The sequence below is a fragment of the Eschrichtius robustus genome, chromosome 3 (assembly GCF_028021215.1).
Source record: "Eschrichtius robustus isolate mEscRob2 chromosome 3, mEscRob2.pri, whole genome shotgun sequence".
Classification (NCBI taxonomy): domain Eukaryota; kingdom Metazoa; phylum Chordata; class Mammalia; order Artiodactyla; family Eschrichtiidae; genus Eschrichtius; species Eschrichtius robustus.
In genome coordinates this window covers 51,322,826-51,337,427 of record NC_090826.1, presented here as the reverse complement: position 1 = coordinate 51,337,427, position 14,602 = coordinate 51,322,826, and the positions used below count along the sequence as shown (strand labels likewise).

The 14,602-nt window shown below is 40.0% G+C and overlaps 1 protein-coding gene across 1 annotated transcript in view; it reads left to right on the top strand.

The window, feature by feature from the left end:
- C3H1orf87 (chromosome 3 C1orf87 homolog) overlaps positions 1-14,602 on the top strand; it is a 100,458-nt gene that overhangs the window by 34,193 nt on the left and 51,663 nt on the right. Inside the window, 5 exon segments of the mRNA XM_068537543.1 lie at positions 1,762-1,950; positions 3,318-3,401; positions 5,380-5,452; positions 7,159-7,310; positions 14,475-14,572. Coding sequence (XP_068393644.1) covers positions 1,762-1,950; positions 3,318-3,401; positions 5,380-5,452; positions 7,159-7,310; positions 14,475-14,572 — 596 coding nt within the window.

Genomic DNA, 14,602 nt, shown 5'->3' with positions numbered 1-14,602 from the left:
TACTCATACGGTACCTTGTAGAGAGTATGTGCCCAATATATGTCTTGTTATTATTATGCCTATTTTAGAACCCTCTGCCACTCCTGCTCACTCTGCCCACTCTAGAGACCCTCTTGAATTTTCTTTAAAATATTTCATGACTATACAGCATCTGTAGGTTGCTATTCATACTGATAGGTTATTCAATATAACTATCAATTAAGTACAGACACAGTTTTCAGATCCTTCTGCTAATGTCTCCTTTCAATTACTTGACATTAAAAATAGCCATGTGATTCAATTTGTACCCAGGATTTTACTTTAATCAGGTATGGCAAGGTGACACATATAGAGGCAACTGCCTTTGAAAGAATGTATTATTTACACTTCCCAGTGAAAAGGGGGCATGCCACACCATGCAGGGCCACATGTAGAAGCACCAGAGTCAATCAAAAGGCAGAGGAGTGAGGGGAAAGCACAGGCCACAGCCTTTACTGGGGTTTCCATGGGAAAGGTAATGCAGGGCAGGGTAAATAGACCAGAACTGGCTGGTTTGAACAATTCCAGTGGGCTTTGGGCCCACTGGAGGCCCAAAGAGGGGCTGTCCCCAGTCTGATATCTGGACCTGGGTAGACTTAGGGCAGGGGAAATATTGGCTTGGTGTGTGAGAGTTAGATAAAGGAGGTGGTTGGAGATATGGACTTAGGATTGGTTGGTTCACATATTAAAGATGTATTAGCAGGCAAGCTGCTTACTATCTCTAGGAATTAGTTAGCCCTTGAAGGGGCAGTCTCCTCCAGCCAGCAAGGTCCCCAAGATGTCAAACCATCATAAAATACAGAAAATAAAAAACATTATTAATACATCATACACCATGGCATGAGGGAATGGGATTTTATCATTGACACTTTTTCCATCATTTATTCTGTGGTAACCTTTAATAACATTGCTCTTGGGGTGTAATATTCTGGGTGTTTTAATCTCTTCTATTCCATTCTTGACAAAGCTCACAATTGCCTTTGCTGCCCTTCTTGAATCTGCTAATTGAAACAGCCCAAAGATAGCCCTATCTCTAATAATAGCCCTCCATTTGCCTATAAACACCTTATGGTCTACCTATTTTTTCTTCGTCACAGACACCTTCTTTATTGCACAAATGAAAAAGTGTCTAATTGTCCATTTATTTATCAAACTTGTGTTAATTGCATAATGATGAAGTTAATGTTGAGGTAACCTTTCTCTTCTGTGGGGATTCAATGACTCAATGACCACATGGGCTGAAGTCATTTGGAACTGTGAATGTGTTTTAAGTATTTGTTGACTCGGACTTCCCTGGTGGTGCAGTGGTTAAGAATCCACCTGCCAGTGCAGGGGACATGGGTTCGAGCCCTGGTCCGGGAAGATTCCACATGCTGCGGAGCAACTAAGCCCGTGCGCCACAACTACTGAGCCTGAGCTCTAGAGCCCGCGAGCCACAACTACTGAGCCCACGTGCCACAACTACTGAAGCCCACGCGCCTAGAGCCTGTGATCCGCAACAAGAGGAGCCACCGCAATGAGAAGCCCAAGCACTGCAACGAAGAGTAGCCCCCGCTAGACACAACTAGAGAAAAGCCCGTGCGCAGCAACAAGGACCCAATGCAGCCAAAAATAAATAAATAAATAAATTTATTTATTTAAAAAAAAAAAAGAATTTGTTGACTCATTCATATTCTCCCTTTTTTTCTCTTTCTCTTCACCCACCCCTTCTGATCCTTACTACCATTTGTCTGTTTCTTTAAGATTCCCAACCAGGAAAATGTCTACTGCAGCTCTGTACCAACTGGAGACCAGTCCCTGTCCTATATCCATGGCCTCCCCAGGAGAAACCTTAGAGACTCGTCCTTAGAACAGATGGCAAGGGGCAGCTCTGACCAACCCAATGTGTGTATCCTAAGAGTTGTTGGGCTGTTTTCTATTGTGATTGAAGGGGTATTATTTGTTGACTGTATATTTTGATGTGAAACAGATAATAAGAAGGTCTGAGCATGGACTGGTGGACACCACACTCCACATGTCCCATCAGCTTTCAAGGAAGCTTCCCTGAGGAGTTCACAGGCAAACCTCAAATGATTCCCCTGAACATTGCATCTTACTTCCCCCTTCCTCCTCCCAGATCCAATGGGTCTCTAAGATTTGTTATTCTAAATTCTCATATAATCAAAAAATTATGTAAAAGACAGATGATACACATTAAGCTAAAGGAAAATATCCTAAAATAGGAAGAAATACTACCAGTGGATAAATCCCTTGTGAGCATGTGTTGATGGAAAATCAGGCCAAAACCAATCTCATAGGGCTAATCTGAGGATTTAGTAGTATAATAAATGCAAATTACCTGGTCTCATGTTTAGCATTTAGTAGGTACTCAAATAAATGTTAGTTCTATCTCCTGCCCATCCCTAATCTGTGCAAACAGAATCAGTTGTATATTTATGAGAAGTATTTAGCAATACAGTATCAACCTATTAGTATAAACTCTCTGAATCTTCAGTTCAAGCCAATTCTCCAGCCTGAGATCTAGTTTCTATCAGGACCTTATCTGGCTTCCCATCCCCATGCTACGCCCTCTACTGCCCTGGCGTTGTCTGCCCACCAGACCAGAGTCCCTAGCATGTCATCCAGCCCAGCAATGGAAATGATGACATTCTTTTAGTCCTTTCCTATGTAAAAAAAAAAAAAAAGTCTTGAGTTTTTCACCTAGGTAAATAAGGCCTTGCCCCTAAGTAATCTGACTATATCTGTTGAATATATCTAGGTAAGAGATGTGTGTGAGAGAGAGAAGCTAGAGGCTAGGTTATGCTGTTGTAACAAATTGCCCCAAAGTTTCAGTGGCTCAAAACAATAAATGTTTATTTTTCCTAATGAGTCCACCCCAGGGTCTTCTCAGTACCATCATCATCTTAGCTCCAAACCCATGCTGAGGAAGCATCCACTCTGTAGGATTTTTGAAAGTGATGGCAGAGGGGAAGAAGAGAGACCTGGAGGGTGTCATGTCAGCAGTTTAATCCTCAGCCCAGAAGTAGCACATGTCACTTCTGCTCACAACTCACTGGCCAGAACTGGTCATCACCCTGCTCAACCACAAGACAACCAGGAAGTATTATTTTACCGTATGTCCAGAAGGGAAAATAAAATGAATAGTTGGTAAAAAAGCACTAATAATTATTATATTTTAAAACCTGTTTTTAACACTTTTAATGCTAAAACTTTTCCAAATACATTTTATCTCAGCAGGCATCTTCTTTCCCCTACATGTAAATTAAATGGGGATGTTCTGTTTGATATTTAATTTTCAGGTGAATTATGAAAAGCTTCTCTGGTTTTTAAAAGTTGCAGCTTCAGATGATCCACAGCAAAACAAAAGAGTTGAGGACAGCAAGGTGAAAGAAACTCAGGGTGGTAGCCATCAGAGGTACTTTTCTCCCTTTTTGTGGGCATAGTGTTTGTAGACTTCAAGAGCTGGCAGGGATTGTGGAGGTCGTACACTCGAAAACTTCACCTAATGCAGAATCACTTTGCTCTTCACCAACAGTTGGCTTCTGCTTATAGTTTTTTTCTCTCTTGTACTCAGGCCAGCATAGAAAGTTATTTGCAACAATTACCAGCTTCTTAACGTCAAGCAAGTGTCTTTTTTATGAAGTTGCCATGTGAAAATGAAAAACCTCATTATGAAATAAGAAATGAGTGTATACCGGGGGGGAGCTCCAGTTCATACAGTATGATTCCAGAAATATGTTCGGTCAGTGAACTCCTGGGTTACAGGCACTAGCAGAGAAAGGTTTGAGGCACAGAAGTCAAAAATTCCTTTACATAATCTCAAAGGAAAGAAATGACTCAACGTAAAAATAGGATGTGAGGAATAGCATTAGAAATGAGGCACAGTAAAGCATGATAGTCTCTGTGTTCTCCACGAAAAATGACAAAGTGCAGTGGTTAGGAGCATAACTTCCATTGACAGAAGCCTGTGCTCAATTCCTGTTTCTGCCCATTAGTGGCTCTGCAACATTTGGCTGGTCACTTAACCCTCTCTGTGCTTCCATTCTCCAACTGTAAAATGGGAACAATGATAGATTTCCTTTCACTTCATAGATTTGTAAGAGGAACTGAGTTAGTCAATGCAAAGTTCTTAAAAATAGTACCTGATAGATAGTAAGTGCTATATAAGTGTTTTTTACTATTTTAAACTATCCTACCAGAAGACACTCTTTCCCGTTGCAAATAATGTGATGTAGTGGTTAAGAGCCATGGCATTGAAGTGTATCACTTCACTCTAGGAAAAAGGCACAGTGTCCTATAAAAATATCCCTGGGCCAAGTGATAGACTTGATTCCTTTCTATGATGTGCCCTTTTTGACTGCAGTACTTCATTCAACACACATTCATTGAATGCCAGCTGCTTGCCAGGCACACTTTGCTGAGCACAGTGAATTCAGAGATTGGCAAGGCCCAGTCTCTCCCTCAGGGGTAAAGAAAGTGATGCTGCCATGTGGGTACGCCAGTCAACTATCACTTGGCGCAACTGCCCTGCTGAGAGTTGTAAAGCCCTGGCAATATTTAATAATCAGCAACCACACTTCATATAGAACAGATAGTGAGATTTGTGCCCTGAAGGGTAGTAGACGATGCACCAGAACATATTGCCACTTATTGGCAGATATGGGTCTTACGAATCCTAGACAGAAAACTTTTCCTGAGCCCTAGACTAGGTTATATCTCTTTGCTATATGACCCCATAGCCCTTTCCCTTTATAACAGTCATTGTGCTTGTAATTACTTCTTTGACATTTGAGGTTAGGAATGGTATCTTTCCCGGCCAACTCAGTGTCCAGCATACTTCTAGCATAGTTCCTGGCACATGGGAGATGCTCAATAAATATCTGTGGAATGTCATTGGCACTCCAGTTATCCAGAGAGCTTGCATCACTTCACTCGCAGGGACATTCGGATACCTACTGTGTAGAAAAGGTGCATAAAGACATCATTTTGAATTCATCAGAGAAGGTGCTGCTCTATATAAACCAGACAGTGTGTTTATGGAAGTGCAGGACTGATGACCTGTAATTAATCCAGGCTCTTTGTTAATTAATCTACAGCTCAGAAAAAGGCCCTCCCCGGTTCCGTCAGGTAGAGCCTTATATGGGGCACTCTGTGATGTTTAAAAAGCCTCCAGCATCACCAGTGGCAGCAGGAGTGGCAATGGCTCTCATCACCTAAGTTGGACCAGATGAAGTAAACTCCTGCAGCAGGTTTTGCTACGAAATCCACCAGCTGCAGTAAATGGGTTCCATATAACACCTGCCCATTCAGTACTCCGTGTGCTGAGCCAAAGGCCAAAACCTTATGAATTCCTACCCACAGGAACTGGTGTTGCAAGAAAAGGAAAGAGGAAGGAAAACTTCTGATTCAAATCTTGGACAGATACATCAGATTGGTAAGGCCAATGTGCACAAGATCCACAGGATGTAGGAGCAAAACAGACTCAGCCCACGTCTTACGGAGCAGTCTACTAGGGAGGAGGTCAGACAGGAAACAACAGCTGAAAGAATAAGGAAGCAATTGCAACTTGAGGGAGACTTACTAAGGAAAAGAACAAAGAACTATGAAAGAGTCTCTCAAGCAGGGGGTTCTGGAGCAAAAGGAGGGCCGCCGGTGAGCCTCAATTCCCAGTTCCTCATTCAGGGACATCATATTGGCAGTTTGAAATCAGCCATGGTGAGAGTATTGGCACCATGAAAATTAGTAATGCTACAGATTAGGGCTTTATCTTGGAGAGCTAGTCGTTAAAGATTTACCAGCACACCACTGAAAGGAAACTGATTTACATGAGTGGAGGTTGGGGGATGTCATGGAATGTCCCTCTAGGGAAGTGGCACTTAAGTTGAGGGAGTGGAAATAAGGAAAAGCTTCACTGTGGAGAAGATAGTGCAGCTTGGATCTGGGAGGACACATACATTTGAATGTTAAATGAGTAAACATCTCAAACTAGTTTCACAAAATAAATGACTATAACATTTCATCACCCTATTGTTTTTTTGCCAATTATTTAAAGTAACAATAGTCAGTTAGATACACTATTTTAATAACTACTTACATTTGCATGCCAGACGGTAAGTAAATGATTGTTCCCAAACATTTTCTGGGTTTTCCAGATACAAAGAGCAGAGTCGAGGATAATGCAGGAAGTTCACCTGGTTCAAGATTTCCTTCTAAATAGATTCCCTGGTTACAGGGATCTGGTAGGATCTGCTTTGCTTTGCTTTGCTTTGCTTGTGGCGATGGACAGTTTGGAAATTTGATTTGTTATCAATAATTATCTGGGCTTAAGAAAAGTAAGATCAAGCAGGAAAAGTAAACTACTATGGTCACTTCTAAGTTTTTCTAACCTGGATAAAAAGAGTTAGTGGATTACAAGTTTTGGTCTATGTTCTAGTTCAATTGGTTGGTACCTCTGGGAGAACAGACTGTGGGACTCAACTAGAGTAGAACAGACTTTAGTTAATCTATGCAATCTCCACATGTAGTTCCATGACGAGGTTTCCCAGATTTAGAAGGCCTTACTAGGTGGGTCCTCTCATTCCACAGTATGTATTGGGGTGAGAGGTGTGGTGTGAAAGCACACAGCAGCTTTTTTTTTTTTAACATCTTTATTGGAGTATAATTGCTTTACAAAGGTGTGTTAGTTTCTGCTGTAGAACAAAGTGAATCAGCTATACATATACATATATCCCCATATCCCCTCCCTCTTGCGTCTCCCTCCCACCCTCCCTATCCCATCCCTCTAGGTGGTCACAAAGCATGGAGCTGATCTCCCTGTGCTATGTGGCTGCTTCCCACTAGCTATCTATTTTACATTTGGTAGTGTATATATGTCAGTGCCACTCTCTCACTTCATCCCAGCTTACCCTTCCCCCCACTCCCCGTGTCCTCAAGTCCATTCTCTACGTCTGCATCTTTATTCCTGTCCTGCCCCTAGGTTCTTCAGAACCATTTTTTTTTCACATCTTTATTGGAGTATAATTGCTTTACAGTGCTGTGTTAGTTGCTGCTGTAGAGCAAAGTGAATCAACCATACAGCTTTGAGTGGATAATCTTTTCACAGCCTTTCTCCTGCCTCTCCAAGCAGTACTGCCCCTTAAGACTCCAACTCCCAGTCAGAAGTGAACCACCACCTGTTGGAGATCTTGAAGATGGCACTAAGGGCAACCAAGGGCAAACTCAACATGGAGGATCTCAACCGGAGTTTTCGAAAAGGAGATCGCTCGTTCTCTGGCTACCTCCCCCCACCCAAGGTAACCAAAATTAGATTTCAGATTCAGTCATCTCTAGAAGGCTACCTCGGGGCACTAGGTTTATAGTAAGAAGACATAGTTATATTATTCACTAAGAATAATACATACTGAGATACATAACTGACTAGCTTTGAAAGTAGGTATGCATATATACTATGTAGGTTCTAGGAGCATTTATATAATGTAAGTTCAATATTTATTGTGTAAGTCTAATAATCATTTCCCAAATTTCAATCAACCAGGAGGAAAGTGATGTGCTAAAGAAAACAGAATGTTTACAGTAAAAGATTTCCTCTTCCTGTTTTTACATCTAATCCCTTATATGATAAATTGGCCATCCCTTTGGAAATCAAGCAATATCTTGTTTAATAGAAATTTAAAAGTTATTAGAAGACACTAAAATAAAAATTCAAATTAAAAAAGAAGAAGGCACAGTTATGATCTGTGTTCTGCCTGTGGATTACATTTCACAATTGTTTGTTTTCTGTGCCCAAGAGGAGAAAAACAAGAGAGAAAAGGAATTGTGAAATGTGCAGAATTGGTCCAGGCATTACTTACACGGGGCTATGTTTTACGCTAACAATAGACAATATGACAATACCAAATAATCTTTCACAATGGAAAACAAATTTTTTTCTAAGGCCAAGTGTTCATTTCTAACACCCTCTACCAGCTTCCAGTGAGGTTAGCAGGTGGTACCTTGTTCCTTAGGGACACCAAATTGTAGGGACTGATGTGATTTATTGCTGACAGAGATTAGCAAGCTGTTTAGGAGCATTAATTAACAGTGCAGATATGTTTCATGAAAGAGGATCCAGAACCATATTAACTCATGTGTTGTCTTTAGCCAGACAAACTCCAGTCATGAGGTTACCTTGGATAATGACCACTGTTACTGCAATTCCATTCACAACAACTTTCCCCACCAAGCTTTACTGAGTTCTTCCTACAGTGCCAAACACTGCACTAAATGCTCTACTTACATTAACTCATTTAACACTTACAAATAAGTACAAGATCTAGGTAGATGTTATAATGCCCATTTAATAAATGAAAAACAACAACAACAACAACGGAGTCTCAGAGAAGCCAACTGAATCTCTCAAGGACCACAGCCAACAAGAGGCAGAGCCAGGATTCAAAATACAGAAGAATACTGGAAATTGAGACACAGAATTGGAACTCCAATAAGCAGAATATATCTGGAAGGCTATATTTGGAAGGAGTCCAGGATACAGGAGTTAGAATTCCAGAGGACTAGAAGGAATTGGAATTTACAGACCCCCCCCAAAAAAAAAATCCTATAGGAAAGATTGGAAAATGCCTTTCATCCAGGTAAACGGGTTAAGAATTGAGAGAGTCAGAGAATTCAGAAGAACAAGAGATGTTTACTAAGGAAGCAAGGACACAACATGCTGAAAATGGATTCTTATTCTAGGACAGAAGTAGCTTTCTCTGTGCTTTCATTTATACAGTCAACTAACCATGCAAAGGCAAAGCACATGATAGTGTGTACATGTGTGTGTGCATGTATATTGTATACATGAATATTAAACATGCAAGCCTGTTCCACTAGAAGAGGGAGACAACACTACAGGAGATTCCACACATCATAAATGGCCTTTATTATGTTATTGAGAAGATCAGTGGAAATTGACTAAGAAGAAACCATTTCTTGTTAGATTGGAAAATTCATAACAGCATCAGTGAAGCTTGAATGTTCTCAGATGCCCTGGTAGAATGGTATATAAATGACTTGAAAATCAAAATAAATTTACTGAAACGCTTTGAGCCTCAGATTTTCCACCTGGAAAAACTGGGTTCCTTACCTCCTGTGTCTATTGTGAGGATTAAGCAAGATAAGTATGTAAAGGTACTTAATATATGGTCTGACATATGAGGCACTCAGTAAATAGGTTTCCCTTCCTTATATTAAAAAAAAAAAAAATCTGTGTTTGGTGAAATTATCACTACAAAATAGCCTAAGGAAGGAGACCTTTCCCAGGGTCAAGTGATAGCCACATTGAACGCTGGCCATCAGAGCGGGCCCTGAATGTCCTCCACCCTGAGCTGGCCCTGAAAGTTTAAATTTGTGGTTCATATCCAAGGAAATAGGGCACATTTTCCTTGAAGCTGGTCTGCCTCTCATGAGCCATCTGGCATCTCTTAAGACATCTGGAACTCACTCAAAGTATATTACAGTTCTGGGAGGCATGGCAAATAGACTTCTGTTTCCCCAGAACGTGAGACAAATTGAGGCCCAACAGACACTGGACACGGCAAGCAGCAGCGATTGCACCCCAACATACTTGTTCCTGGACACAGGACTTCAGAGGACACTGGGAAAGGCCATCTGAGTTGGAAGGGTTTCACAGACCTCCTTAAGTTTCTCACGAAATCTGTGCACCCCGTGCCCAGAGGGGAAAAAGAGCACATCCTCACAGCCAATATTTCAGACAGTTCAGAGATCATCTGCCTCTTCTCAGATAAATAAATGCAGTTTTGAAGGGTGATCTATGGGTCTTGTCACTCGAATCAATGGCATTGTCGCCATTCTCAAAGAAAAGTATAAAAACATATCTAATATCTGTCATCCTCATTCTGTGGACTCACTCATTCTGTTCCTCTATCACATTTTTGACACAATGATGGCTCAGGAAGAATTCCTGAGGCAACATGGATCCACAGACATTTATTTATTAACTTCCCTGACCATTATTCAAATCAGGTGTAGATTGAATAGTCTGTAGAACCTAAGAAGTTTCCAAGCATGCGGGCTCAGTTTAACACTTTTATACATAATCCATATTCTTTCATCCTCTTTCTGCTCTACATCACAAAGACCTCCCAAACTACTCGCAGACCTTCCTGCCAGAAGGAGCTGCTAGAACACAGGTTGCTCTACCTCTAATTACTCTTGCTTCATTTTCATGCAACTCTCTCATTATCATCAAGAGGGAGTCCCTTTACTTAGGGAACTGGGGCTTGTGAATGTGAGGTTCACTCCCATGGCAAGACTACAGCTATGACACTAGTTTACCAAGTGACCAGAACTGTAAGACATTCTTCTGCAGTTTGCCAGGCTCCTTTTTTGTACTTAGTTGTTTCTATATCAGTACACTCTGCCCTAAAACGATAAATGGTTTCTACTAGCTTCAAATCATTCCCTTCTTCCAAAGCAATAGCCAGATTTCTGAACAATATGGCATGTTTATTCTTACATTCAACATATTAATCACTCAATGTGTTCTGTGTGATAAGATACTAAGGACAACAAACTATTATGATTTCAGTTCCAGAGTTCTCCAGGAGCTCAGGGAAAAGGTAATGTTTTAAACATGATACAATTCTATATGTAAAATGCAGTGATGGCAGTAAATTTGAACACAGAGAAGGAACACCAACCTAGCCTCACCCAAAAACTCCAGAGGAGATGATGCAAATACTGAATCTTAAAGGACGTGTGAATTTGGCAAAGAACTGGGGGAGAGCAGAGGAAGGGACAGGAAAGGTATTCTAGGTAAAAGGTGCAATGTGAAATGTCACTGAAGTAAGAGAGAACATGGCTAATTCAGGGAACTGTAAGCCATTTCATATAGGCAGGACACAGTAAATATATGGTGGCTGGGGACGGTGGGAGATGCTGCTCAAGTTGATGTTAGAATGGAAAGGAGGAACCTGTTTTTGAAGGGTCTTTCTAAGAAGTGTGAACTTTATCCTAAAGCCCCAGTGGAATCATCGAAGGATATTAAACAAGTGAATGATATGATCAAATTTGAAATTTGAAAAGAGCACTCTAATAGAACGTGAAGAATTAGAGGCAGAGAGAACCTTTAAAAGGCCATTCCAGTAATTCAAGCAAGAAATTATGGGGGTTTAGACCAGGGTAGTAGCAGGAGGGATGGCGATATTAAGGAGATAGAAAAGTAGGTCTTGGTGACTTAATTAGACGTGGGTCCTGAATTCAGAGGAATCAAAAATGACTCCCCAGGTTCTGGCTTTAGCAACTTGGTAGGTGGTGGCACCGTTCTCTGAGATAGGAAACAGAAAATCAGTAGCTGAGGAGGTAAAGGAAAGGATGATGCATTCAGTTTTGAACATGTTGATGTAGGTTGAGAGCTTAAAGCTAAATGATTTAAGGGTCTTCAGTATGGAGCTGAAGCCTTGGGAGTAATTAGGATTACTCAAAGACATAATGGAAAGTGAGAAGGGAAGGTTGAGGAGGACACCCATTTTTAAGGAGTAGGTAGATGAAGACAAGCCAAGAAAGGAGACTAAAAATAATCAAAAGAAATATGGCAGTGGTCAAGAAAGCCAAGAGAATAGATTTATGGAAGTATGGCATGATCAGCCATGTCACATGCTGCAAAGAGATCATCTGTAATCAGGACTGAAAAGTATTCATTAAATTTGAAACTGCAGAAGTTACTAATGATTTGGTAAACACAACTTAAGTAGAGTGATGGGGTAAAATGCAAATGGAACCATAAATAGGAAGAGAGGAAGTTGAGAGAGCATCTGTGCATCACTCTCTCAAGGAGCATTTTGAGGAAATGAATATTTATTTTACATGTCATTTCCTAAATAACATAAATATTTTATTTACATTTGATTTTTAAAATGTCGTTATTGAACAGAAGAAACTATACATAGCCAAACATTTTCTTATTGAACAAGGGAAATCCTAATGAATATGGATTTTTAAAATAATCCTAGATAACACTAAATTGCCAGGATTTTCTGGTAGATGTTTCTATTGCTCTTCCACAACTGTCAGCAGTCAGTTCTTAGCAGCTATCAATCAATCTGCTTCTAGGAACCCTGATGTACTATTTCTAATCTGCTGTTCATTTAGCCTGGAGCAAAACTCAATGTTGCCAGAAGTAAATAAAGTGTTTTTAGAATAACCTCTTAATATTGATGCTTAAAAATACACTAATATGCTCTAATCATGAGGATAAGTCGATTTTTATTTATTGAGTAAAATGGCATAATGTGACTAATTTCTACCTCTCTCAATTTATTTTTTTCCAACCTATGCCCATACACATTCCACTCTTCAGGACCTTCAACTCATTCACTCATTCCTAATTCATCCATGTATTCATTTATTCAATAACTATTTTTCAACACTGTGCTAGGAATGGTGATAGGAAAATGAAGGAGACGCAATTCCAGCCCTCAGTAAACCACTGTCTTTTAGAGGAGCTCTCATGAACAGATATTTACTGCCCAGTGAAAAGGGGTATAAAACTATAATAGGGTGAATTATGCCAAAATACATGCAGTTTATTAAAAGCACCATGCTCTTTCTCACCCATCATTTACACATGCTTTTCTTCTGCCTGGAATTATACTCAACCCCTTTTTCTTCTGGCAAACTATTATTCATTTTTTTCATGTTTTAAATAGATCTTTTTCCTTCCCTGACATACTCTTCTACAGCTAGTAAGTAACATGTTCAAGTTTCTAACCCAGATTGGCTGTTTCCTTGCATAAAGACAAATGAAGATTAGCTTTTTGTCACTATATTAAAATCTAGGTTATATTATTCAAGTACGGTCAGACCAACAGATCAGGAGGTGATTGCCATTGCAAAGACAGTTTGTTACTCAGTTCCCAGGAGGAGGGGAATGGCACACTGCACAGGCCACATGGAGAAGCACCAGGAGGTTAGGAGGCAGAGAGGATGAGGGAAAATGTGAGCAAGAGCCTTTATTGTGGGATGCGTGAGACAAGAGTAAGAAGGCTTAGGATTGGCTAGTTTGAATAATTTCAGTGGGCTCTGGGACATAAGGGCCATTCCTAGTTGCCTAGCACTTGGCCCTTGAGTAATTAGGACATGGAAATAGTGGCCCAAGTGTGAGAGCCTCAATAAAAGAAGTAGTTGGTTTGCAGATGAAAGACACACTTGCAAGCCAGTCGTTCACTATCTCTAGGAATTGGCTAGCCCTAGGGGAGAGGCAGTCTCTCCAGGGTCAGCAAGGCCCCATGATGTCAAAGCATCAGAATAAAAAGACATGCTTAATACAGTCAGTGTATGGAAATTCCTCTAAAAATAATAATAGTAGCTACAATTTTTCCAAACCCTGAATTAGACATTTCTTTTCTTTTCTTTGCCCCTTTCTTCCTTCCTTTACTCCTCCCTTCCTTCTTTTTCTCTCTCTTCCTCTCTCTCTCTTTCTTGTTCTCTTGCTCCCCCTTCTCTCCTTTCCTTCCCTCTCTTCTCTTCTCTCTTTCCTCTATATCCCTTCTTCTTCCTTTTCCCTCCTTTCCTTTTCTTCATTTCAACAAATATTAATCAAATGCCTACTAAAATCCAAGCATTATTCTAACTGCTTATTTTCTCTTGAGGAGTAGAAAATACTGGTCTTACTTAGTAGATGAAGTAATTGGGAATAAAAAGGTTCAGTAACTTCCTGAGATCACACAAATCACAGGCAGCATAACCGGTATTCAAAATTAGTCATGTTTTATTCTTAAGTCTCTATGTTTAAACATTATGCTAAACACAGAACACATACTATCACAACCCTAAAAGTTTGACGTGTTTGAATCTAAGTATCACCCACCCACCAACTTGAGAACTGAACTGGTTTGTCAGCTGGACTCAGAAAATATTAAGTACTTGGGAAACTGCAGTGACCCTTCATTCATCCATCCCACAAACATTAATTGAGTACCTGGTTTCTAGACTAAGTTTCATCATTTATTAACTATGTGACATTGAGAAGGTCACTTAATCTCTCTAAGCCTTGGTTTCCTCATATATAAAATACAGATAGTGATAGTAACCTTACTAATACAACAAGCTTCTTTGTAAATCAAAGTAGTTGTACAAAAATACTTTGTAATTTACTTATATAATAAGTGTGTATAATTTCTAGGTCTGGACCGCCCATTCCATGGCTGACAAAAATGTAAGATCAGCAATTCAAAGTTCAGTGACTTCTGAGTAATGAACTATACCTTTGTGTCAAGCAACTAAAAATTTGCTGGTGATGCACATTCAGTTGGACATTCTTGTCCTAAATGGTATCTTAATGGTATAATGCACTCCTGGTTATTAATTCTTTGTCCAAATTATATAAGTTCTAATTATAGGAGGGAAATTCAAATCTTAATTTCATTATATTGAAATTTCAAATCTTTTCTTATTTGCAGGTCAGGGCTATATGTGGGAAACATGGATTATATTTGACTTTGAGCCTTCTGGAAACATTGCTTAACCATCAAGATTTGGGTTACCAGGACAAAATAAAGTAAGTTGATTTTTTTATTCACACGGTCCT